The 25,256-nt window shown below is 40.5% G+C and overlaps 1 protein-coding gene and 1 long non-coding RNA gene across 2 annotated transcripts in view; one reads left to right on the top strand and one right to left on the bottom strand.

Moving 5' to 3' along the window:
• The window catches only part of LOC120374298, a 39,881-nt gene extending 37,646 nt beyond the window's left edge, over window positions 1-2,235 (top strand). Inside the window, exon 3 of the long non-coding RNA XR_005585991.1 lies at window positions 1,475-2,235. This is a non-coding gene — a long non-coding RNA (uncharacterized LOC120374298). The remainder of the gene's footprint in view (window positions 1-1,474) is intronic.
• HIBCH (3-hydroxyisobutyryl-CoA hydrolase) overlaps window positions 1-25,256 on the bottom strand; it is a 93,495-nt gene that overhangs the window by 67,055 nt on the left and 1,184 nt on the right. The window contains exons 2-6 of the mRNA XM_039493714.1: window positions 17,221-17,263; window positions 15,975-16,115; window positions 14,428-14,512; window positions 12,609-12,689; window positions 10,466-10,518 (exon numbers count right to left, since the gene is read on the bottom strand). Of these exons, the coding sequence (XP_039349648.1) occupies window positions 10,466-10,518; window positions 12,609-12,689; window positions 14,428-14,512; window positions 15,975-16,115; window positions 17,221-17,263 (403 nt within the window). The remainder of the gene's footprint in view (window positions 1-10,465; window positions 10,519-12,608; window positions 12,690-14,427; window positions 14,513-15,974; window positions 16,116-17,220; window positions 17,264-25,256) is intronic.

Here is a 25,256-nt window from a genome sequence, read left to right as displayed (position 1 = left end):
GATTAATTTCAGTAGCCACTATTGACGATGCTAGACTCCAGGGTTTTACAAGATATTTTTGTTTCTCAATAACTGGCATTAGAGGACTCACAGGGGGAGTTCCCTGCTATCTAAGACTGCGAATCAGACATTTTCCAGGTATTTAATTTAAAATGGTATTTTGCTGGCAAAGATGTGATATAGAATCATAGTACTGGAAGGGACCTCGAGACCCCTGCACTCAAGGCAGGATTAAGTATTATCTAGACCATCCCTGACAGGTGTTTGTCCAACCTGCTCTTAAAAATCCCCAATAATGGAGATTCCACAACCTCCCTCAGCAATTTATTCCAGTGCTTAATCACTCTTGACAGTTAGGAAGTTTTTCCTGATGTCCAACCTAAACTGCCCTTGCTGCAATTTAAGCCCATTGCTTCTTGTCCTCTCCTCAGAGGTTAAGAACAATTTTTCTCCCTCCTCCTTATAACAATCTTTTATATACTTGAAAACTGTTATGTCCCCTCTCCACATCTTCTCTTCTCTAGACTAAAAAAACCCAATTTTTTCAATCTTCCCTCATAGATTGTTTTCTAGACCTTTTTTTTTTTTCTTTTGCTCTTCTCTGGACTTTCTCCAATGTTTTCCTGAAATGTGGTGCCCAGAACTGGACACAATACTCCAGTTGAGGCCTAATCAGCACAGAGTAGAGCGGAAGAATTACTTCTCGTGTCTTGCTTACAGTTCTCCTGCTAATACATCCCAGAATGATGATTGCTTTATTTGCAAAAGCATTGCCCTGTTGACTCCTATTTAGCTTGTGATTCACCCCAGATCCTTTTCCACAGTACTCTTTCCTAGGCAGTAATTTCTCCTTTTGTATGTGTGCAACTGATTGCTCCCAGCTTGGTATCGTCTACAAACTTTATAAATGCATTCTCTATGCCATTATCTAAATCATTGATGAAGATATTGAACAGAACTGGACCCATAACCAATACCTGTGGGACCCCACTTGTTATGCCCTTCTAGCATGACTGTGAACTACTGATAACTACTCTCTGAGAATGATTTTCCAACCAGTTATGCACCCACCTTATTGTAGCTCCATCTAGGTTGTATTTCCCTAGTTTGTTTATGAGAAGATTATGTGAGACAGTATCGAAAGCCTAATTAAAGTCAAGATATACATGCACATTGCTACTTTTTTTGGACATTCTAGCTATATGAAATTTAAGAAAGGTAGCCTGATTACAACTGTTTACTCAGTATCGATGCAAAAAGACATATTAGACTAACATACCAAAAACTTCTTATTTAAACCTGTCCATAACATCCTGTATACCTTAACTCAAATAAAATTAGAGTTAAGCAATCAGTAGCGTGTGGTTAAAAGGTTCAAGCTGTGGTCTCATGCTGCTACACTTAAGTGGAAATGTATTATTAACATGGTCTGTTTTCATTCCCTTTTCTATCTAACCATATTTTATCTTGACAGATGTTTGCCTCTTCCCTGATCTGTTTTTGGTCTGGCAAATGTTGTCAACAGCAACTCCAAAGACAGATGGTTTTAAAAACATCAAAAAAACATCTGCAGGACTGATTCAATAAGCAGGGAAAAGAAGATTCAATCATCTAATGTTCCATGATGTACTTTAGAGACTTGAAACACTTAAACATTAGCTTCTTGGAATTAGCAGCAATCTATAATGTTTTGGTAAGAATTAAGTACCTAGTTAAACAAATTATTGTATCGTAGGCTTCATCTTAATTCTGTTTTTTGTTAAGCACTGTGAGAGAGTACAAACATTTCAAAAGTTACAGCAATTGTACAGGCCATTTACAAATGCAGTAACTTATCTTAACCAAAATCATAGCATTCATTAAACTTTTAAAAATCTGCAAAATTCCGTATTACTTACTGCTCAGGTAAGCTTTCAAAGAGAGCAGGAGCTCCAACGCTTACTTTGAATTTAAGAAAGTTTGTGTATCTTTGTGGCAAGAACTAAATGATACTGAAATGAAGAAGATACAATTTAAAATGAATAAACGGGACAATTAATTAGCTAATAGCCAGATTGGTCTTGGTCTGTAGGGCTATTTTAAGATCTTGTATTAACTCTGGAGCTCTGCTTCCCTGCAGCATCTGACAGCTTCCCTGTGCACATTATACTTGCTGGAATATATAATATACTAGATCCTGTCAGTAAAAAAAAATTCCATTCACCCCAAATGACTACACCTTAAAGTATGTGGCGCTGATTCTAGCCAATGTTTAATATTGTAAACATCTCCACAAGTTTTCAACTCATGTTTTAAAAGTTTCACTGAACATGTGTCATTGCACCCCAGCCACTCAATGTGAAGACTAAAGGAAAGGCAAACTCTGACAGATACCAAACTGCAGATGTAATATACTGTACTGCAGTGGTTCTCTACCAGGGGTTTGTAGCCCCCAGGGGGCCACACGCAGGTTTCAGGGGCTCCGCCAAGCATGGCCAGCATTAGACTCGCTAGAGCCCATAGCAGAAAGACGAAGCCCCGCTGCACAGAACTGCAACCCAGGACTAAAGCCAAAGCCTGAACTACTTAGCTTTATTGTGCCCTCTGTGGTGGGGCCCCAGACAATTGCCCTGCTTAACCCCCCCTAACGCTGGCCCTGGTTTTTATATGCCGAAAACAGTTGTGGCACAGCTGGGTCCTGGAGTTTAATAGCATGTTATGGGAGCCTCAGAAAGAAAAAAGTGGCGAACCCCTGCTATACTGAACAAACTTTTGCACAAGCAATCTCCCTATACAAGTAATCTCACTAAATCAATGGGATTACTTACTGTAGGTCAGGCTTGACATGAATAATTGGACATGGGTGAGGCTTCATTTTTGGGAGACAGGTTTAGTATATTATACAAAGTAAAACCAGTGGTAAGTAATATGGAGCCAAAAAGCTTGCTCTTTTTTAATCACCACAGATAAGTTAAAAATTTGGTACAAAAGAGGGACATCACATGGTGCAGAATACAAAATTAACAAGGATCCAATACCGTGAAGTTAAATGTAAAATCACTGCAACCCATACAGTGTGGAACGAATTTGTTTTCCCTTCTCAAATACTGTTACAAGACAATACAAGGTCTGGAAAGCCCCAGACTTGTAAGTGTCTCCCAGAACAAACAGCAGTACATATGCATGTGTAATGTCCTGCAGGCAGAGTAGCCAGCATGTGGGTTTACTCTCGGGGAACAGACTCCAAATTGCACAGTACAGCTGAGATGCTGGAACACTGGTAAAGTAAAAACTGCTTGTGCTGGTAATAACAAGAATTGTGTGGTGGCTAAAAACCACCACATCTGGTAAGGACCCAGGGAATATTATTTTAATTGGCCTATGTTCTCTTTCACACCTAAATTTCCCACGTTAGCTAGCGAGATAGAGAGTACCAGTTTTTTATAATGTAGTAAAAGCAAAATTAAAATGACCAAAAAAAATGCTTTAAAGGCAAAACAAGCTTGTAATGTAAAATTACATCCCAGTGGACTATAGCAAAGAAAGTGAGCTTGCACCTCCTGTTTTGTATTTTAAGACTAATATTAATGGTAATTCAAGTAATTACAACCCTTGCAGTCTTGGAAATGTATTGCTAGATACTAAATTTAAAAAGGAAACCACAAAAAAACCCAAAATATAATACAAATAAAACAAACGCTAATATATTTAAAAAAAACAAAAGCAGTGGAATGGAGGCCTGGTTTGACAAGAGTAACTGGACGTGGGTGAGGCCTCATGTCTTGGAAGACAGAATTAAGGTGCTAAATGGATCAGCAAACTGGAAACAGAATGTCTGTACTAACTAAGATAAGGAAGAACACCCAGAGAATCATTTACAATGAACAAGATAACAATGGATAAAATAGGCCTGGAATGTAAGGTGAGGTAAAGGGTAAGTTGTACATGGACTGTACAGAGATTGGTTCCTACGAAGTGACCAAGCCAATCCCAAAACATATGATGCAATGTATAGCAAATGTAGTGTAATATGTGAAAGTATATAAAGTAAGAGGTTTACTGTGTAACTCTGGATGTGTTGTACATCCTATGCCCACCCCCTATGCCCGAGTTTGATCAACTCAGCATAGCCTTACTCTATGCCAAATAAAGGAACCAGAGTGATGAGACTGGAATCTGAGTTCTTGGAGACCCAAGTGGAAGAGGTCTTGGGGAAACCCTAATACTTGCCTAAGTGTCTGCAAGATTTGGTCCTATTTTTTTTCTTTTAATATGCTATTGTATACTGACAGTGAAGAAGTGACATCAGACTATACTATATTAATTGGATAGGCTACATTTTTCTTGGAGGAGAGGAGGAAGAGAAGACATTCACATTTTTAAACTGCATCAAGTTTTTATTTTTGCTCTGTATTATTTTCAGCCACACAAAATACTATTTGAATGTTACCATTTTTACAGGTATTTTCAATATTTTGATATGAAATTCTCAAGTGTAACACTTGTTTGATAAATATTGACATTTTTTCCATCCTCTCCACTTTAAACAAGACTGATAATGCAAGGTGGGAGATTTGATTAGCTGAAGGGGAAGTTGGCATGACTGAGGAAACCACTCAATTTCTTATTCTTTGCAAAGTTCCTCCCTATTGTAAGATATAGGCAGGATACTTCGGAATGAACCAGAACTAGAATGCACCAAAACTAGACTTCCTTCAGTGTTTCCACCTTAACCTATATGAAAAAATTAATTCTATATATCACTATACTTCAGTAGAAAGAAATATTTACCATACTTTACCAGAAATTCACCTGAACTCGCTGAAGATTTTACAGTCCAAACAGACAAGACAAAAGATGTAGGAGGAAGGTGGGGAAGGGGCGCAACATACAAGCAAGGTGGATCAAGGCAATGGCCGACCAATCATCTTCAACCCACTTGATCTAAGTAGACTAGACAGAATAATCAGCTTGTCAAAACTGAGCACAAAGAGGGTCCCTAATCCAGATTCAGGACTTTAGGCTCCCCCAGTATCTGAGTATTAAACAATAGCTGGTGTGTTGGAGAACAGCTGACAGTAAAACAAAACAGGCAATATGGTGATCTGAATATAAATCCTGAGCACTTTACTGCTTTGCATTGCTCCAGGCTCTGTTATAAGGAGAGGGGTTTGATGCCATGAGTCTTTTCCTTGTGTATATTAATACCAGAAAGCACCAACCACATTGTTAGACACATCAGCTTATCAGAAAGATTTATCATTTTGCAGGACAAGAAAAAATGGAAGAATTTAAACTGCTCTGCAAAGGGGTAAACCTGTTTTAACACAACTTTTTTTAAAGTACTTTAAACCTCCCTGTATCAGTTTTGCTGAATTTGGCCTAATGTTTGGCAAATGTCATGTTAATTGCCACATTTTGTATTTAAAATATAAAAATAGGGGATAGGATGAGGGTGGATGGGGAAACGGGGAATAGGAAAAAGTAGAAAGGGACACAAGATATCTAACAGGGTTAATCTGTCCCTTTAGAGGTAGTAGCAGTTAGAGGTCAGCACACCATAGCATGGCCCCTTAAGAGTTTGGGAGGTCTGATCTATACAAAGACCAAAAGAAATAGGAAATACTGGTAGAGAGAAAGTAGCCTCAAGAAAATGTAGTGCTTGAGTGCAGAAAACCTGTTACTGTTTCTTTAAGGACCTGGGACTAGGAGCCGTGCAGAGCGGAGAGGGCAAGGCTCCCCTCTTGCCCAGCCAATTGGGATGAACTTCAGGAAGGAAGACCAACATATATGCTGCCTCCTAGCAGAGGAGGCACTAACAGGAGAAGTCTGGCTTGCTGAGCTCTCCAGGTTGGAGGACTAATTGGAGAAAAAGGGGTCAGCTGAAGGAGAAGCTAGCTAAGGCCCTAGTTGGCCTAAATCACAGCCCCAGCTCTAATGAAGAGAGCTGTGAAGAATTGAGTTACTACTTGCCTGAACCATAATCCCAGCTGCAAGATGAGGGCTAGTTATGGGGACTCCTGCCTTAAGGAGGAAGACCAAAGAGATTGCTTGAAATATAACCCCAAATCTAGGAAGAGACTGGCAGGGAACTCCTGTCTTAAGGAAAGAGAGACTGCCTGCAGTATAACCCAAGAAGACTAAGGAGAACCTTGAGAAAGCACCTCAGTAGCTGACTGGGAAGAAGCCACACAAGGAGAAAACTCCAGAATGGGAATAGCAGAGTCCTTGTTCCTGTGAGGGATGCTGACAAACAGGGAAAAGGTAAGAGCAGCCTAGGGAAGCGGCAAGGGATTACAAGGCATGGTTGTTAGTTGCCCAACACAGGGCACCTGGGCTGGAATCCAAAGGAGAGGATGTGACTTGTTTTCCCCTACCTGTCCCCCAGCACAGTGGGAGGCTACAAGCCTCAAACCTTAGAGTCAAAGACAGATAAGTCCCAAATGGGGGCCAAAGGCCTGGTATAAAAACCACTAGACTTTGGGTTTTCTGTATGTACTTTTTCTTTCTCCCTGGATGGGGAATAAACTGAGAAGTGACCTGACAGCAGGGTGTGCCGTAATGGTGAGTGAGCCCCATTAGAGGTGGGAAGGAAAGGATGGAAAGGAGCCTGGAGGGCAGGGAGAGCAAGACTGGTAACAGAAACAGTAAATGAGAGGAGTGAAAAGAGGTCAGGACAACCGTATAACTACAACATGAGCTTATCTCCCTCAATGAAATACCATGTGTCATAAACAGATAGTTAAGGGTTAAAGTCTCTTTTACCTGTAAAGGGTTAACAAGCTCAGTAACCTAACCTGAAAACACCAGAGGACCAATCAAGGGACAGGATAATTTCAAAATCCTGTGGAGGAGGCTTTGTCTGTTCTCTGTGTTTGTTTTGTGTGCTTGTTTGGATCTAAGAGAGGAGCCAGAGACTCCAAGTTCTCCTCTGGTGTTTTCCTACTATCCATATATAGTAGTATTAGTTAAAAAGGATTAGTCTTATATTATTTTTTGATCTTTGCAATTGTGTGTGTGTTTGCTGAAATTCTTTCTTTATTTCTGTTGCTGTTGACTATTCTGAGGAGGAGAGAGGGAGGTCCAGTTTTTCCAGTTTTTATAAGTTGTTTTTTGTATTTTTAATATAGAGAGAGTGTACTTTTTTTTTCTTTTTTTAAATTTTTTTTTTTTTTTTAAAACTTGATTGATTGATTTCTTCCTGTTTTGGATTTTCAGGGGAAGGGGGGGGGAAGGGAGGAAAATTCTTTGTTGAAGTTGAGTTTTTTTGAATTCTATCTCTCTAGGAGGGGGAGGGGAGGGGAGGGAGGGAGGAGGGTCCTGTGTGTTGAGTCAAGGATTTGACTGGTGTGTCTCTCTCTCCTAGAGAGAGGGAGGGGGAGGAGAGAGAGGAGGGGGGTCTCTCTCTCTCTTCTTCTCTCTTCTTGGTGAAGGGTGGTTCCCCAAAGGAAGCTTGGGGAACAGGCAGTGTTATCCAGGTGTTATCCGTGCTGGCAGCAAAAAACCAAATCTAAACTAGAATTTTAGTTTTTAGAGTCCATGCAGGTCCCATTCCACCATGTATTTGTGTTTAGTTAGATGTGAGGGTTTGTAAGTGGAAAGTTTCCTTTTTTTAGTTTAATAACTTAACTCTGGAAAAACTGCCTACATACTGGTATAGTAAGCTGTGTATATTAGAAGGGATGAAAAGAATAAGCTAGATAAAACGAGTCAAGCAAGAAGCCAAAAAAAAAATTTTGCTTTCATCCAGGGACTCTATTAGCCCTATCATCTGCCAAGCAACAAATGCTATTCTCTCTCACCTGCTAGCAGATTTTTATATATATGCAAAACTAAGAAACTGGTAGTCAATTCAGTCAGTTACTGCCTTCCCACGGCTTATTTCCACAGCTTGCTGTAGTCAGACACCACTTTTACTGTTCACTCAAACACCACCAGGAAAATTGTTTAAGGCAATGCTATCTCCAAAGACAGTTTTAAGATGCTTTATCACTGGGTTGAAAATTAAGATCTTCCTGTGATCGCAAGGATATTCTTACCTAAAAATGAAAACTCAGCCCATACAGACACACTCCACTGCCAAACAAATGACTCAAAGACCCAGGTCTAACAATTTCCAGATCTCATACCACAAATATACAGACTTTATTTTCTATTATGTGATATGCTCTGCTAGGATCTGAATGCATCAGTGAAATCTAAAAAGCCAAATTAAAGAGAAATGACATCTCTTTCTTAGTACTCTGTTTGTGGTATTGTATACAATATGGTATCATTAAGAAACAAAATGGGACTAATGTGTGCTGCCAATGCTAGCTAGTCAGTTATAACTAGTATTTGTATTTCAGACTTCTAACCTTTAAGAAAGTAAGTTAACCAGGGATAGTGTCAAAGGCAAACTGACCAGAGCTGGAAGAGATTTCTGCAGATTCTGCATGCTAATGTCCCCACTCTTTCAGGGTTCTTATACCAAAATTCCAGCCTCCTTAATAAGCTGCCTTCAAAGCTACTACCAAATCCTCAGAGAAAAGTGCAGGTTTATCTTTAACAGTAACAGAATCATTAAAAATAGCAGTCTGCTTTGCTGTGGCAGAACTCTTGTATACGATGTCATCTCCTTCCCTCTAGTTGTACCTATCAAACGTGAATGCTATAAAGAGGATCAGATAAACACACCTTCAAAGAATTTGCAGTAAATGTTTGGCACATGAAGTCCATGCTGAGTCATTGATGCATACAATTTCCCTTTAGCCGTTTGCCTAGTTGGAAGTATTTTTCCCTTGTGTTCCATGTGAAAGATTAGCTCATTAACAATATGTGCATGTAATTCCAATGTCAACTAGTCTTAACCATATAACTTTTAGAAGATCCAACTTATTGCTTGTTTTTAACAAAACAGTAAAACCATCTCTTAAATTCATTTTGGGGCTGCAATGTATCAAGGACTAGATTCTTGGAGTTGCCATGAGCATGCCATAGATATGGATGGTATTTTACAGATGAAAAGCAAGGTTCCAGAGTTAATGGTCATTACATATGGAGTCACATCAGTTTTTTTTCTATTTTCTGCAATGGTCACTTGAGAGAGAGGAACAAAAACCAACCAAAAGCTGCATTTCTTCTTCAGTATATTAATGAGTTATGTGAAAGAGAGATGTTACACTTAAAAATTAACTACTTTCTAAATGATGTGGGCCAAATATCACCCAATAATATCTGAAAATGACTTATGTTAAATGACTGTTATACAGTAACTCCTCACTTAGTGTTGTCCCGGTTAACGTTGTTTCATTGTTACGTCGCTGATCAATTAGAGAACATGATTGTTTAAAGTTGCACAATGCTCCCTTTTAACATTGTTTGGCAGCTGCCTGCTTTGTCCACTGCTTGCAAGAAGAGCAGCCCGTTGGAGCTAGCTGGTGGGGAGGTTTGAACCAGGGTGGATGGGTAGCCCCCTTATCAGCTCCCCTAGGTTCCCTATATAGCAGCTGCCCAGCAGGCTATCAATTGCTGGGCAGTTCAGGTGTCCCTCCCCCCACTGCCATGTGCTGCTCCTGCCCTCCGCCTTGGAGCTGCTCCCGGGAGCCTCCTACTTGCTGTGCTGGGGTGGGGGGTAAGAGGGGTGCTGATGTCAGGGTGTCCCCCCTTCCCCTCCTGCTCCTGTACCCCATCTCCACAGAACAGGGGAGACAGGACAGGGCTCAGGATGGAGGGACAACAGCTGTTGTCTCAACTTGCTGATCTATTTAAAAAAGCAGTGTACTTAGAGTGGGGTCAGCGTACTTAAAGGGGCAATGCACGTGTGTCTGTGTGTCTCTCCCCCCACCCACCCACAGTGTGTGTCTCTGTCTCTCTCTCCCATGTACCCCCCTCCTGCCCAGCACTTTGGAAAGTGGAGGGAGTGGTGCACGCCAGTAAGATAGCGTGGGTTCATCATCACATTCAGTTTCCGCAGGGAATGTTTGCAACCACTGCCATGCCTCTATTGTGTGTCCTCCCTCCATTCGTGCTGCCTTGTAGAGTGTGAGGCTACATTAACAACAATATGTTAACCCTTGAAGGATCACCCGGGTGTTCGTTCATCATTAAGCAGCAAGGCATTCCCTGGGAAATATCCCACCCTCTGACTCCATCACCTCAACCAAGCTTCACAATTATCATTGCTGTGTGTAATAATTTTTTGGTGTGTGTACATTCCTACAAAAATATATACAGTCTTTTGTTTGTCTGGCAAAAAAAAATTCCCTGGAACCTAACCCCCCCCCACACACATTTACATTAATTCTTATGGGGGAAATTGGATTTGCTTAACATTGCTTAGCTTAAAGTAGCATTTTTAGGCACATAACTACAACATTAAGCAAGGAGTTACTGTATGCAGTTCTTGAAACTGTCAATCTTGCTTCACTCAATGTTTTTAATCAAATATTACATTAACATAGACAAGCCAACTCAACTGTCTCACTTAGAAAAATATTTTACTTACACCTCCCATTGTAATCCCATCAATGAGTGCCACGTACGGCTTCTGGCAGGTACCTAACAGAAATGTAACAATTAGGCATAAGTAATATCTTTTTGTAGGAATGTACATTTAACCCCACCCTAGAAGAAAATACCTGTGACACACAGATACCACAAATATTTCTCTTAACTGGCTGTAGTTTTTAACAAATTACTTTATACAACAAAGAGAGAAAAGGATAAGATGTTAAATTCATAATCAATAAAGTTATTTGATGTCACCACCCAACAGTACAGGTACTTGAAGTAATTCATAAATTATATGAATAAACTTCAGTATGATTTGTCAGTTAATTCTCTAGGGGGTGAATTCTAGAAACACTTCTACCATCCTTAAGAATGCATTTATAAAGCAACCAGTAAACAAACTTACATTATTCTTAAGACTGTAAGTGTGTGAATACCTAAACATCCAGAGTAACTTAGGAGGAACAAAACCAAGGTCTCAGTTCCTTCGAGGACAGCTTTTTTTATTTTATTTTATTTTTTTTTGAATGAAGCTATGCTTTTTAGTCAGTATTTTTAATTAAATCTAATAAACTGCTAAATCCCAACCCATGTCGTTATAGCAAATATCAACAAAATGCAAGAAAATGTAGTTATAGTTCCCACATCAATTTTAACTGTCTCTTTGTGTATATGTATTTATAAGACTGTCTTACGCTACTCAGCGTGGGGATCTTGTAGTGAGAAATAGTATTTATCAAATATAACAAAGGAAGTGCACTTTAACCCCATCACCCTAGATGAACATGCAATATTACTGCCTGGGCTGTTAAGGTGATATTTGTACTACATCTCCACTTTGACTGCATAAATGAGATGCATTATTTGCTGACAACTTTAGATAAGCACTAGAGGTGCTTTCAATACATAATACAAAATCTCACATGTACAAACTGACATTCTGAAAATCTCACTCAGAAATGCTATCAGATCAAATTTAGCAAAAATATACATTTGCTTTACATATGCTTTTAATAAAGCCATGATCAATAGAAACACTTGTATGTGCTTTAAAGCCAATGGAAAGGTTTACTTAAAGTCCTCTGTGTTCTTTACTGTACAAACATTGTAGCATTCTGCAAGAGCATGAGAATAAGCAAGTAAAACTGACTTGTTTATCTTTTCTAGTCAAAGGTGGGATGATTGAAATTAGATGCAAAAACAACACAAATAAGATGTTAAATTCTCAGGGCTTGTCTACACTTAAAATGCTACAGAGGTGCCACTGTAGCACATCAGCGTAGACACTACCTATGCCAACAGAAGTTCTCCCATTGCCATGCAGGTAATCCACCTCCCGCAGCATGGTCTATATGCAGGATTAGGTCATTTTAACTACACCCCTCAGAGGTGTGGATTTTTCACAACCATGAGCGCCATAGTGAGTCAACCTATCTTTTTTTTTTTAATGTAAACCACACCTCAGTTTTAATAATCTAAGGGTGTTGTAAGATAACACACTAACTTTTCAGAAATGTGAATGTTTAATCTGAAAATATCCTTCAGCTATACCTGAACTGCCATACAACATCAAAACAGTGGTCCCTCTAGTCAGTAGCTTGTCTCTCTGACTGTAACTAGTACCAGATGCTGCCAAGGGAGGCATAAAGCCCAGAATATTCAATTAAACATCTCTGCAAAAAAAGCTTCTTCCTGACTCCAAACTGCTAGTGGTTGACTTGTGCTCTGAAGAATGAGGTGTTAATAACCCACGTACAGTTTATATTCTGGCTGTTAAATAGATTATTTACATAAAGGTCCAATCTTTTTCTGAATCCTACTAAACCCTTTGCCACAGTAATAATCAGTGGAACTCTGCTACAAAATGTTATGCAATGAGTAAAGCAGTATTGCCTTCCCATTTCATTCTTACCTAAAATGGGCACTACATTATTAGACAGTAAATATGGTATCTTATTACATCTTCTTAGTGTCTTCTCTAAACTAAACAAATAATACTTCACAATTATCTAGAACACTTCAACTGCAAATCTAGGAATCACTTTCCCCATCACTGAAATATAGGTACTGACAATCCCCAAGATGAAATAGAGAATCAGAGGTATTTTATATTTGGAAATTGCTTTGTACACACATACCAACAGCATTGTTCAGGATGTATTCTTCTCTGAAGAAATCTTGTGCTAGCCTATCTCCAACTTTCCCTGCATCTGTGATAGCTAGTAAAATAAGACAAAATTCAAACTAAAAATTATTGCATTTAAAATTTAACAAGCACAACAAAAATGGCCTTGTAATATTAAATATTCACAATAAGCAAGGTCTTGTGTACTCTGCACGATGGACTTAAATTCTGTAGGAGGGGCCCCTGTTTTCTGCAGCATTCCAGTGCAGCAAACGAAGTGTGGCAAGTACCAGTAGACCTAAAAAATTATTTTAATTACTTAACTCAAGGAAGATGATACTGATTGTATTTATTTTCATTATGATGCATATTTTCCCCCACTAATTTCTTGTGGGGACATATCCAATAATCTACATCCAGCTCTTATAAAAGTTATGCCTCCGGCATTCATTAGCCTTTTCTACTGGCTGACAGCTTCAAAGTTTTCATTCACTGGAATGATCACAGGAGGTTATGATCATAAAGGGAAAGCCAATTTCCTAGATCGCTAAAAACATTCCTACTAAAGATTTTGAATACTGGAAAATGAGGACCCAGTGCTGAGAGGACACTAGTTTACATTGAGCGGACAGGCTGTTGCATTTTCAGCCTCTGGAGCATATTCAGGCTACATGGTTTGCTCTTAAATGAGCTAAAGCAGGGGTGGGCAAACTATGGCCTGCGGGCCGGAGCCATTTTAAGCCGACTCGTGAGCCGCACCAGGCGGCTCGGCCCCACTCCAGCCAGGGACCTGGGTCAGGGGCCACACCAGGTGGCTCCCAGAAGCTGCCGCATGGCTCTGCTCCGGCTCCTACGGACTCCAGTGGGAGCTGCAGGGGCGGTGCCTGTGGATGGGGCAGCATGCACAGCCGCCTGGCCGTATCTGTGCATAGGAGCCAGAGAAGGAACATGCCGCTGCTTCTGGGAGCTGCTTGAGGTAAGCACCACTCGGAGCCTGCGCCCCCTTGAGCCTCTCCCCACACCCCAACTCCTTGCCCAAGCCCTGATCCCCCTCCTGCTCTCCAAACCCCTCAATCCCAGCCCGGAGCACCCTCCTGCACCCCAAACCTCTCATCCCCAGCCCCACCCTCCCGCTTCCCAACCCCAATTTTGTGAGCATTCATGGCCTGCCATACAATTTCTATTCCCCAATGTGGCCCTCAGGCCACAAAGTTTGCCCACCCCTGAGCTAAAGTAATCCAGTCGGGAGCTCACAAACGCATGGATCACTGTGGTCAGATCTGCCTAACAGGGTACAATCTTTATAGCAAGTCATAAATATAAGCAGGTTTTTTTGCTTCCATGATTATTTGGGTCTTCAATATCAGTGGGTTGTCTAACAGGGCCACCAGCCTGCAAGGACAGATGCCCTCAGCAGCAAGGGATATTTCTGAGGAGGCAAGTTCTTCAAAGTGCTTCCCTCTTCCTACCACATTCACTTCAGTCATGCCTAGTATTAAGCTTTAGCCAGCTACTCATACAGAGTTATTTTTCAACCACTGTAACAAAATTTTGCTGTCCCAGGGCAAATACAGTTTTACTTTATCTCTGTATTATCTACATAAACTGAAAAGCAGCTCATGTACAATTTATAAATGTTTTACAGTGGCCACATTAAAATCTTGATGATTCTTGCACAACATTATCTATTTACCTTAATCTCTCACTAATTCACATATGCCCTATACTTAGAATGGGGGATATGAATACTGAAGTAACTAATCACTGAAAGTTGTATGTCACAATTGTAAAATAGTGACCAGTGTAAATTCAGCACATTCTCAAGTCCTTACCTCTGATATCCCCTCCTGCACAGAAAGCCTTTCCTCCAGTTCCCTTTATAATTATTAGAAAAGTTTCAGGGTCTTTCTCCCATGTCTAAGAGGAAGGACAAAAGAAATATTATTCCCCAATATATAAAAATTCATCTAAAAACACAACTTTTCTCAAATGCTGTCTTTGGTCATTCTTGTTGCGCCTTCCAGAAAATGAGCCATATCCTACTTAAATTTCAACTGAGCCCTAAAAACGTACAAAAGGCAGGACTTGGAAAATCACTAACACAGATGAGTAGAAATCTCTCCTGGGTGGGTGCCATCAACATCTGCTGAATCTATTATTTCACTCTTAAAAAAAACAAGTTTGTATCCCCTGAAGATACATTCAGTTCATGCTTGGAAGGTTAACTGATGTAAAGAGGTTCTCCTGAATCTGCAAACAGACAACTCCAGTGTTAATACCATCAGAAGAGAAACAGGGGAAGCAGCTGGGAAGCACTTTCTGCTATTAGAAGTATGTGCCCTATGAGGACTATTGTCCCCTTTCCTGGTAGGAGTTGCCACACTCTAGAGCAGTTGGCCTGCGAGGAGCTCCTACCAGTGCTACCCCACTTCCACAGCAGAAGTCTCTATGATTGAGATGGTATTAACTGGGGCTCAAAGTTCAGCCAGTAGGAGACTAGGGTATTAAAGGACCAAACAGACTGGGCAGGAAGTACATGACTGATGGATTTCAGCCAAATGAATTGACTAAGGCCTGGTCTACACACAGAGTTTTGTACCAGTATAACTACATCAGTGGAGCATGCTTTTGTTTTTAACTGAAATTAGTTGTACAGCCTCCCCAGTGTTGATGCAGTTATAAAAAGTGCATTATATCCATCTATCTTAATCCTTTTCCCGTATGGTAATGAGCTATACCAATATAAACATTTATACCGATATAACTGCATCAACGCTAAAGAAGGGGGTTGTACCACTTTAACTATACCAGTATACCAAATTCTGACTGTCTAAATGTAGAAATCATACCACTTTAACTATACTATACTGGTATGGTGTTATTGGAAAAGAGAGGATATACTATACTGGTATAGTTAAAGTGGTATGATTTCTACATTTAGACAGTCAGAATTTGGACTAGTTCAAGTACTCCCCACCCCATACCCCAAGCCCTGCTCACATAACCTTTGGAAAAAGGAATCCATATCACCACATATGCAACACGATTCAGCATTTCACTAAAATGTGGAAAGTTAGTTGGGGAACCAAACTACCATGCAAATGTGGATTCTTTGATTTAATCCATAGGTCAGGATGGTATTTAAGGACGTGCCTTACTTTAAAACTGTGAGTAGTCTCACTGAATTCAATGGAATTACTCAAACATTTAGTTAAGTGCAAGTTTAATTACCTTGTTGAAGTAGGGTCTTCATGATTGGGTCAGTGACTCCATACAAGAAGTTACAGATTGATTAGAAAGAACAAAAAAGTGGCCGCTTTACATTTAAAACTGCTAGTAGATGTATGAATTTAAGATGAGTTAAAATAAAGCCACTAACCTTTAACTGTGGATAAATCTGTCGAATCATAGAAAGATTTAATGCATTTAGAGCCTTTGGTCTATTCATAGTTATTACTCCAGCACATCCTCTCTTTTCCAATAACACTTCAGCTGCAGAATCTGTGTGTTTGGACATATTCTATACACGCAAAAATAGGGAGACCAAGTAAAACAATGTCTTTCATGTTGAGTAACCATACAGTATAGAGTATAATTCCATAAACATTCTCAAAACTCCCTTTAACTGTGGTTAGTCATTGTGATTATTTTGACAGAATTCTAGACTGACGTTTTCCAACGCATCTCTCAAATTATTTAAAGATTGATTTATTTCAGCTACTCTTTAATGTTGCTCCTAAAGCCATACTAAGTATATTATACTAGCTTCAAGCTTGTTAATTTGCAGGAATATTTGGAAATAAAACAGCTTTTGTGTTGTACATTCTGAAATACATTATGTTCCTCAACTCCTTTATTTAGGAGAGATGGTTGTGATATTGTTTCATTGAGACTATCACACTGAAAACACCTGCATCAGTTATGATGTTAGATGTACAAGATAATCCTCTATTCTCCTACTCACCATCTTACACAGTATACATCGGATCATGACAAATGGCCTTGTCTGTGATCCTGTTTGGCAATATTATACAAAAGTTATGAAAATAATTTTCATAAGCAATCTCAATTTTTAACTCAACTAAAATGTAGAGTAAGCAAACTAAAATATACAGAAGAAAATTTAGCACACTGGAAAACATTCAGTTTAAAACTACACCTCTACCTCGATATAACGCTGTCCTCGGGAACCAAAAAAATCTTACCGCATGATAGGTGAAACCGCATTATATCGAACTTGCTTTGATCTGCCGGAGTGCACAGCCCTCCCCCCCCGAGCACTGCTTTACCGTGTTATATCCGAATTTGTGTTATATTGGGTCGCATTATATCAGGATAGAGGTGTACTGAGACAAATAGAACAATCACTCAAAATATGTGGGGTGCCAAAAACTAAAATCTATATTATTTAATAAGCATAAATTCATATTGCAAGAGGAATTGGTAGTAAACTCTAGCTGAAGTGGAACTGGCAACATTGGACCTAAACACTAAAAAGCTGAATTTACAGTATAATACTGCGATGACTGGATAAACTAAAGAAGTGTATACACTTATTCTCTATCACACAAGGGTAGAAGTTACAAATCTGTTTCTAACGCTACCAGATAGAACCCTATACTTACCAAGTGCTGTAGTATTATTTGTAATCTGTTGAATGGCTTCAATCTGAAACAAGAAAGCCAGGTTCAATGGTAGCTAAACCATTTCAAAAATTAAATGCTCTGAATGAGTTGCACTAAGCTTTGATAGAATTTTCTAGCTGTACATGTCAAGTCAGTGGCAGGTTTTCTTATCATATACAACTTTACACAATTCAACTTCTAAATCAGAGATTGGCAACCTTTTGGCATGCAGCCCATCAGGGAAATCCGCTGGCAGGCCAGGACGGTTTGTTTACCTGCAGCATCCACAGGTTCGGCCGATCACAGCCGTTCCAGGCCAATGGCAGCTGCGGGAAGCGGCGTGGGCCGAGGGATGAGCTGGCTGCCGCTTCCCGCAGCCCCCATTGGCCTGGTACGACGAACCACAGACAGTGGGAGCTACAATCAGCTGAACCTGCGGATGTTGCAGGTAAACAAACCGTCCTGGCCTGCCAGCGGATTTCCCTGAAGGGCCGTGTGCCAAAGGTTGCCAATCCCTGTTCTAACTTATGGTTAGTATTAATAGTGTAAAAGCAATCTCACCCTTTAAAGTCCTAAACAACAGACTTGTTAATCACTAAAATGGGTTTATAACATGTTTTCTTAAGCATACTAAAACAAGTGTTTCTAGCATTAATAAATAGTTGTTGGTTTTAAAGGAACAGGGGAAAAAAGAATAAACAAACAGCATGTGTCAACACCTACAAACCACTGCCATTTCTGAAGCACCTACAAGTTTCAAAGGAAGTTTGCACACATACAGAAGGAAGTCCTGGCTATAATCAGCAGCTTGGCTCAATGTCCAATATTTAGTAGCCATATTCCAAAACTATCAGTGCATGTTTAAGTGCTTCAGGCACATTTTCTAGCCCCTGCATTACTGCAATTTTTTTCAGTTGCCCCTATCATAACCTCTAGAGACAATTATATAAATTAGTTATTTGAGGACAATCTGCTCTAGCTTCTCTGGTGTGCATTGAGAATAACTCAACTAAAATCTAATGAGTTGTGCACAATTTACATCAATGTATCTGAGAGCAGATTTTTGCATATAGTCGTACTTTGTTGGATCTATGAACTGTTTTGTTTTGAGAATATTGCATAGTTGCTTCCTCTTTTCTATCCTGCCCCATTCTTGGGAGCAGACCGAATGACACTTGCCAGAGTTCTAAGATACCAGATTTTTTTTTCCAGTTTACCAAGAGACTATGGCAGCTTGACTAAAAAAGATGTCTTGTATAACTCTGTACATGAATTGCCAGTGTGCCATCAACCATCTTATCAGTGTCCTAGTTTATACCACTTTCCTCATTTTATTCCCAATATTATCCTATTGTTGGCATTTCCATACTGAAGTTCATTAACAGAATATATTTAAAAGCATGTGCCAACTACTTTTAGGCCTGAATTACATCTTGCAACAAGTAGGAGTTTACAAAACCTAACATGAAAGAGCTCCAGGAGGTGCTGCATGGCCTGGAGGAACAGATCCTTTGAGCTCTAGATCCATCCGTTAATATCTATTTCCATCTGCAGTACAGAGCCCCTGACCAAAACCAGCCTCAGTAAAATGAACCCCCAAATCTCTGGACAATCAGTAGGCATATATTTGTCTACTGTGGGCTCCACAAGTAGCTAAAAGACAGAGAACACAGACCCTAGCTCCTTGGCCAAGATGGCTAATGAGGGCACTGTGTCTGTGTTGGCCCTACTGGAGAAAATTGCTGCAAACACACTTGTATTGTGGCCTTGCTATCTCCTGACTTCTCTCAATTAACTCTCTCGGCAAGCGCTGACAGAATAGGTGAATGAAGGAGAAGCAAGAATATCAACTCTGGCAGGTCAAGTACCCAGGTGCAGAAAAGCTAAACAGACTTACCTTCTCTTCAATTTAAAGTGGCAGACCAATGGAAGGTCTCACCACAATACTTTGAGAATTATAGGAGTACCTGAAGTAGCAGAAAGTGCAACCCCCTAGAATTTGTTCCCAGGCTGCTTTCAGAAGTGCTCAACCTAATGGATTATTTCAAATTTGACTCAGAGCACACAGTTCCTTAGTTCTTAAAGCCAGCCTCAAATGCCAAATCTCATGCACTGATCATCAAACTTCTAGTACTTACTATAAAAGAGGGAAAAATGCAGCTCGCTCAAAAGGGAGAGCGACAGTTTGAGGGAATACCAAGAAAATGATTTTGCAAAAGATGTGGCTGAAGAGACCAGACTTTAGAAGAGCTAGGGAACTTACCAAGCAATGAAGTCTCAAATATTTTATCAAGTTTCCCACTCAGTTCCATGTCAAGACTAATTGAAAAAGTGCCTCTGTCCCCAAAGCCATAAGACGTAGAAAGTTCACTGCAGGCTACTTAAAACAGTGGCTCTCAATCTTTCCAGACTACTGTCCCCCTTTCAGGAGCCTGTCTTGTGTACCCCAAGTTTCACCTCACTTAAACTACTTGCTTACAAAATCAGACATAAAAATACAAAAGTGTCACTGCACACGCTTACTGAAAAATTGCTTGCTTTATCATTTTTACCATATAAATCAATTGTAATATAAAGATTGTACTTACATTTCAGTGTATAGTATATAGAGCAGTATAAACAAGTCATAATCTGTATGTAATCTTAGTTTTTACTGACTTCACTGGTGCTTTTTATGTAGCCTGTTGTAAACCTAGGCAAATATCTAGATGTGTTGATATACCCCCTGGAAGACCTCTGCATACCACCAGAGGTACACGTACCCCTGATTGAGAACCACTGATTTTAAAAATCTGAGCACCCATTCTGTTTTACATCAGGTTTACTTCTCAGTTGTTAAGTTGGCTCTACTTGTGCAATAAACTTATCCAGTTCTGTGACTAACGTACAAACTTGTTTGGGTTCCCTTCTACTCCAAGTTCGTACTTCATTAACTTTTGGGACATGTACATCAATTCTTATCCAATGGCTGAATCTGAAGCACCCGCAAGGGTGTTAAAGGTACATCTCATCCCAAATTGCTCTCATGCGAGTAAACTGACAGTGGAAAGGACTGTGTATTAGCAATAGTAAGTGCCTTTCCCCCTGTATTTGTTGGAATTAAACATTGGGGGGCAGATAGCTCAGTGGTTTTGAGCATTGGCCTGCTAAACCTAGGGATGTGGTCAATCCTTGAGGGGACCATTTGGTGATTTCATTGGGAATTGGCCCTGCTTTGAGCAGGGGGTTGGACTAGATGACCTCCTGAGGTCCCTTCCAACCCTATGATTCTATTCTATTTGACATCTTTACTAGACAAATCACTATGTACTATTTTTTGTGAATATACAGTCTGTGTGTAAGCTCAGTAGTGAAATACATCAAAGAGATGACTGGGGGTGGTGCAGATCCCTGTTGCTCAGCAGGAACTTGAGGGCTCCCATTCCACCTTTTAAAATAGTTGCCAGTGGGAGACAACATTGCATTGCCCCTACTGCTGGGGGGTCCTCAAAGCCTGGCAGCTTGACATCATCTGTGAGAGATGGCTCTCCTCCCTGCAAGGCATCATGCAAAAGCACACAGGACCTGAGGGATACAGCTGTACCCCTTCTAGGCCAAAGCAACAGGGAAGATGACCAACCAGTGATTTCTGCCCTCCCTATCACCACCTACTTCCTCCCTCTCACCCTGTCCCTTTCCCCACCTCCCCTGCCTCCAGCCCCTGCTCCCTTCCTCTTCCACTGCTCCATATCTTTCCTCCCATAACCCCTTTCCCCATCCCAACACCTTCTGCAAAATCAGCCCGAGTACATGAACATATATAGAAGAATCATTAGCTGAATCTGATTGTTAGCTATGCTCTTTGGTATAGACACTTGCAATAGGTGAAAGCAGTTAAGACTTCTCCCCCGTCAATTATGCTAATTTAACATGAGGAAGAGAAACTGAATGTTTGGTGGTAAACCAAAGGAACAGGGGCATGCAGCATGGGGAAAATAATCCCCACAGCATACAGTGTCTCACTCAGAACACCACACTATATTACCAATACTCTGGTGTTTGCTTTAGCAAACTGAAAAGATTACAGTTAAGAGATTAATACACAGCAATATCCTTGATGTACATGGTTAAGAAATATCATGTTGGGAGAGTGTGTACTCCCTTTCTGAGTAGTAGCTGTGTTAGTCTGTATCAGCAAAAAGAATAGGAGTACTTGTGGCACCTTAGAGACTAACAAATTTATTGTGGCATAAGCTTTTGTGGGCTACAGCTCACTTCATCAGATGCATGTAGTGGAAAATACAGAAGGAAGGGGGGAGGGGTGTACACACACACAACATGAAACAATGGGTGTTACCATACATATTATAAGGAGAGTGATCAGTTAAGGTGAGCTGTTGTCAGCAGGAGAGAAAAATAACTGTTTGTAGTGGTAATGAAAATGGCCCATTTCCAGCACTTGACAAGGAGATACAAGGAACTGTAGGGTGGGGGAAGGTAAGCATGGGGAAATAGTTTTACTTTGTGTAATGGCCCATCCACTCCCAGTCTTTATTCAAACCTAATTTAATGGTGTCCAATTTGCAAATTAATTCCAATTCAGCAGTCTCTCGTTGGAGTCTGTATTTGAAGTTTTTTTTGTTGTAATATTGCGACTTTTAGGTCTGTAATCGAGTGGCCAGGGAGGTTGAAGTGTTCTCCAACTGGTTTTTGAATGTTATAATTCTTGACGTCTGAGTTGTGTCCATTTATTCTTTTACATAGAGACTGTCCGGTTTGGCCAATGTACATGGCAGAGGGGCATTGCTGGCACATGATGGCATATATCACATTGGTAGATGTGCAGGTGAACAAGCCTCTGATAGCGTGGCTGATGTGATTACGTCCTATGATGGTATCCCCTGAATAGATATGTGGACAGAGTTGGCAACAGGCTTTGTTGCAAGGATAGGTTCCTGGGTTAGGGTTTTTGTTGTGGTGTGTGGTTGCTAGTGAGTATTTGCTTCAGATTTAGGGGCTGTCTGTAAGCAAGGACTGGCCTGTCTCCCAAGATCTGTGAGAGTGATGGATCATCCTTCAGGATAGGTTGTAGATTTTTGATGCGCTGAAGAGACTGCTGAATTGGAATTAATTTGTAAATTGGACACCATTTCATTGTGCTTTACTTTTTAAGTGGTGAATGGAGAGATACCACTCAGGACCAAGTGGGACAGTGATGCCCTATACCAGGTGTTCTCAAACTGGGGGTCGGAGATGGCTCAGGGGGATCAGAAGCTATCAGCCTCCACCCCAAACCCCACTTCGCATCCAGCATTTATAATAGTGTTAAATATATTAAAGTGTTTTTAATTTAAGGGGGGGGGGTCGCACTCAGAGGCTTGCTACGTGAAAAGGGTCACCAGTACAAAAGTTTGAGAACCACTGTGTACTATACTAATATCTAAGGCAGCCGGTCACAGTTGATAATAGGCCAAGTTATATATGTTATATGGTTTTGTGTTTTTGCTTTAGCCTGTCTGCGTTCTTCCTTCTCCCAAGCCTCTCAGATCCCCTTACTACCGCTATTCTTCCCACCTCTCTTGACCAGAAACATGTAGGAAAATTACACCCTACATGACTGATTTGCATCAAGCATCTGGAGGTGGCTGCAACTAATGCTGATGCATCTACCCTATTCCCTGAAGCACCTGGCAAGGTAATCCAAAAATCTGTGGAATAAGTGTCTGAGGCATTTAATCTGTAGACTCTTCATAGAATTCTGTGTGGGGAGTAGGTTGGAGTGCAATAGAGCACATGACACAAGCACTGTCACCCTTATTTGTAAGGCCATACATGACAAAAATAATTAACACGACACATGGTCCTGCAGTTCAGTTTTATTTCCTAGAATGTAAAGGGACTCAACACTCCAATTAAAAGAAAGTGTACTCATTATTAAAGAAAGCAAAGGGTAGATATGTAGTTTTTGCTGCAGGAGAGACACTTGACACTCAAATTAGAACAGAAGTGTGCAAACTACAGCCTGCGGGACCGTCCTGCCCGGCCCCTGAGTTCCCGGCTGGGGAGGCTAGCCCCGGCCCCCTTCCCTGCTGTCCTCCTTTCCCCACAGCTACACCGCTGCACGGGCAGCACTCTGGGCAGCTGCTTCTGTCAGGCAGCGTGGCTGGTTCCGGGGGCTGCAAGCTCCTGCTGCTCTGAAAAGCATGGTAAGGGGACAAGGAGCAGGGGGGTTGGATGGGTTGGTGGTTCTGAGGGGGACAGTCAGGGGGCAGGAAGTAGGAGGGGGTGGATAGGCGGCTGGGGCCAGGCTGTTAAGGGAGGCACAGCCTTCCCTACCCGGCCGTCCATACAGTTTCACAACCCCAATGTGGCCCTTGGGCCACAAAGTTTGCCCACCTCTGAATTAGAATGAGTGCATAGGAAAAACAATGCCTTGCTGTTTCTCATCCAAATCCAGAGGGGAATCCATACTCTTTCATAAAGCAATGGCAATAACAGTCTGAGTCACTTTTACTAGATCAGGCCAGATTTTTAATCCTTAAAACACCATAAATGGATCTGAACTAATCATTGCTTATATGCAATCGTCTATAGGTCTTATCTCTACTGCATTTCCTGGGGATTTTAATCAAATGCTTCATCCTCTTGTGAACAAATCTCACTCTCAGGGACATTAACCAACCAAAACTAGAATGACCCTAGAATTGCACATTGAAGACATGAGACTGTGATATCTGGTGGTTATATATTCAATGGGTAGGGACTATACATATTTTCCCTGCCACATGGGTCCTATCCCCATATAGATTTATTTTTGATCTCCAGGGACTTGGTTAATTCTCTAATTAACTCCTCCATTAATTGCTTTCTCTGATCATGCCCCTATAATTCTTCAGATGATAGCCCCAGGTGAGAAACAGCCCCGTAGATGGAGATTTTTCACTTTTATCAGATTCCCCACCTCAAAAACTGTAATTTTTATTATACAGTTTTAAGGTATTATAAAGGTATTATATTCTGCCATGAATAATTTGGCAAGTGGTCCCAAAATGCAGGTTGAGTTTTAAAAGTTAAATGCTGCAGGTTGCTGTCCTCACCCCAGAATAATTTTAATCATAGAAAGGTAGGGCTAAAAGTGACCTTAGGAGGCCATCTAGTCCATCTGTCAATATCGAGGAAGGATTAAGTATATCTAGACCATCCCTGACAGGGGTTTTATTTCTTTGGACAAGGATTCCTCATCCTCCCGAACTAGCCTGTTTCAGTGCTTAACTATACTTGTAGTAAGTTTTTTTTGTTTTTTTGTTTTTTTTTTTGTTTCTCCTAATATCCAACGTAAATCTCCCTTGTTGCAAACTAAGCCAATTACTACTTGTCCTATGCTCAGTGGACATGGAGCACAATTGTCCTCCTTATAGCAACCTTTTCCATGTTTGAAGACTTACTTTCCCCTTCAGTCTTTTTTTTTCTCTCTCTTCTCTAGATTAAACATGCTCAATTCTTTCAACCTTTCCTCATAGCACATGTTTTCCAAAACATTTGTTTGATGCTCTCCACTGGACTCTCTCTACAATTTACCCACATCTTTCTTAAAGTGTGGTGCCCCAAATGGACAGAATACTCCACCTTGAAGCCTCACCAGTGCTAAGCAGAGCTATACAATACAACTACCTCCCATGTGTTGCATGCGATAACCTGTTAATACTTCCCAGAATGACATTTACCTATTTAGGTACAGTATCAAATTGCTGACTCTCCTTCAATTTATGATCTATTATAATCTCCAAGTCCTCTTTTGCAGTACCATTTTGTATCTGTGTATTTTATTTTTTTCCCCTTCTTAAGCAAAATACTGCACACTTGCCTCTATTGAATTTGATCTTGCTGATCACAGACCAATTTATCAAGATTTTACATTCTAATCCTGTCCTACAAAGTGCTTACAACCCCTCTCAAGATGGTAATAGCTACAGATGTCAAAAGTACTAGCTCTACTCGGTAACCCAAATCATTATGTGAAAATACTGAATAGTAGTAGACTCAGGGAATAAAATAAA

This window comes from Mauremys reevesii, linkage group 11 (assembly GCF_016161935.1).
Source record: "Mauremys reevesii isolate NIE-2019 linkage group 11, ASM1616193v1, whole genome shotgun sequence".
Lineage (NCBI taxonomy): Eukaryota > Metazoa > Chordata > Testudines > Geoemydidae > Mauremys > Mauremys reevesii.
The sequence above is the reverse complement of the archived record's forward strand: the minus strand, read 5'-3'. Positions and strand labels throughout refer to the sequence as shown.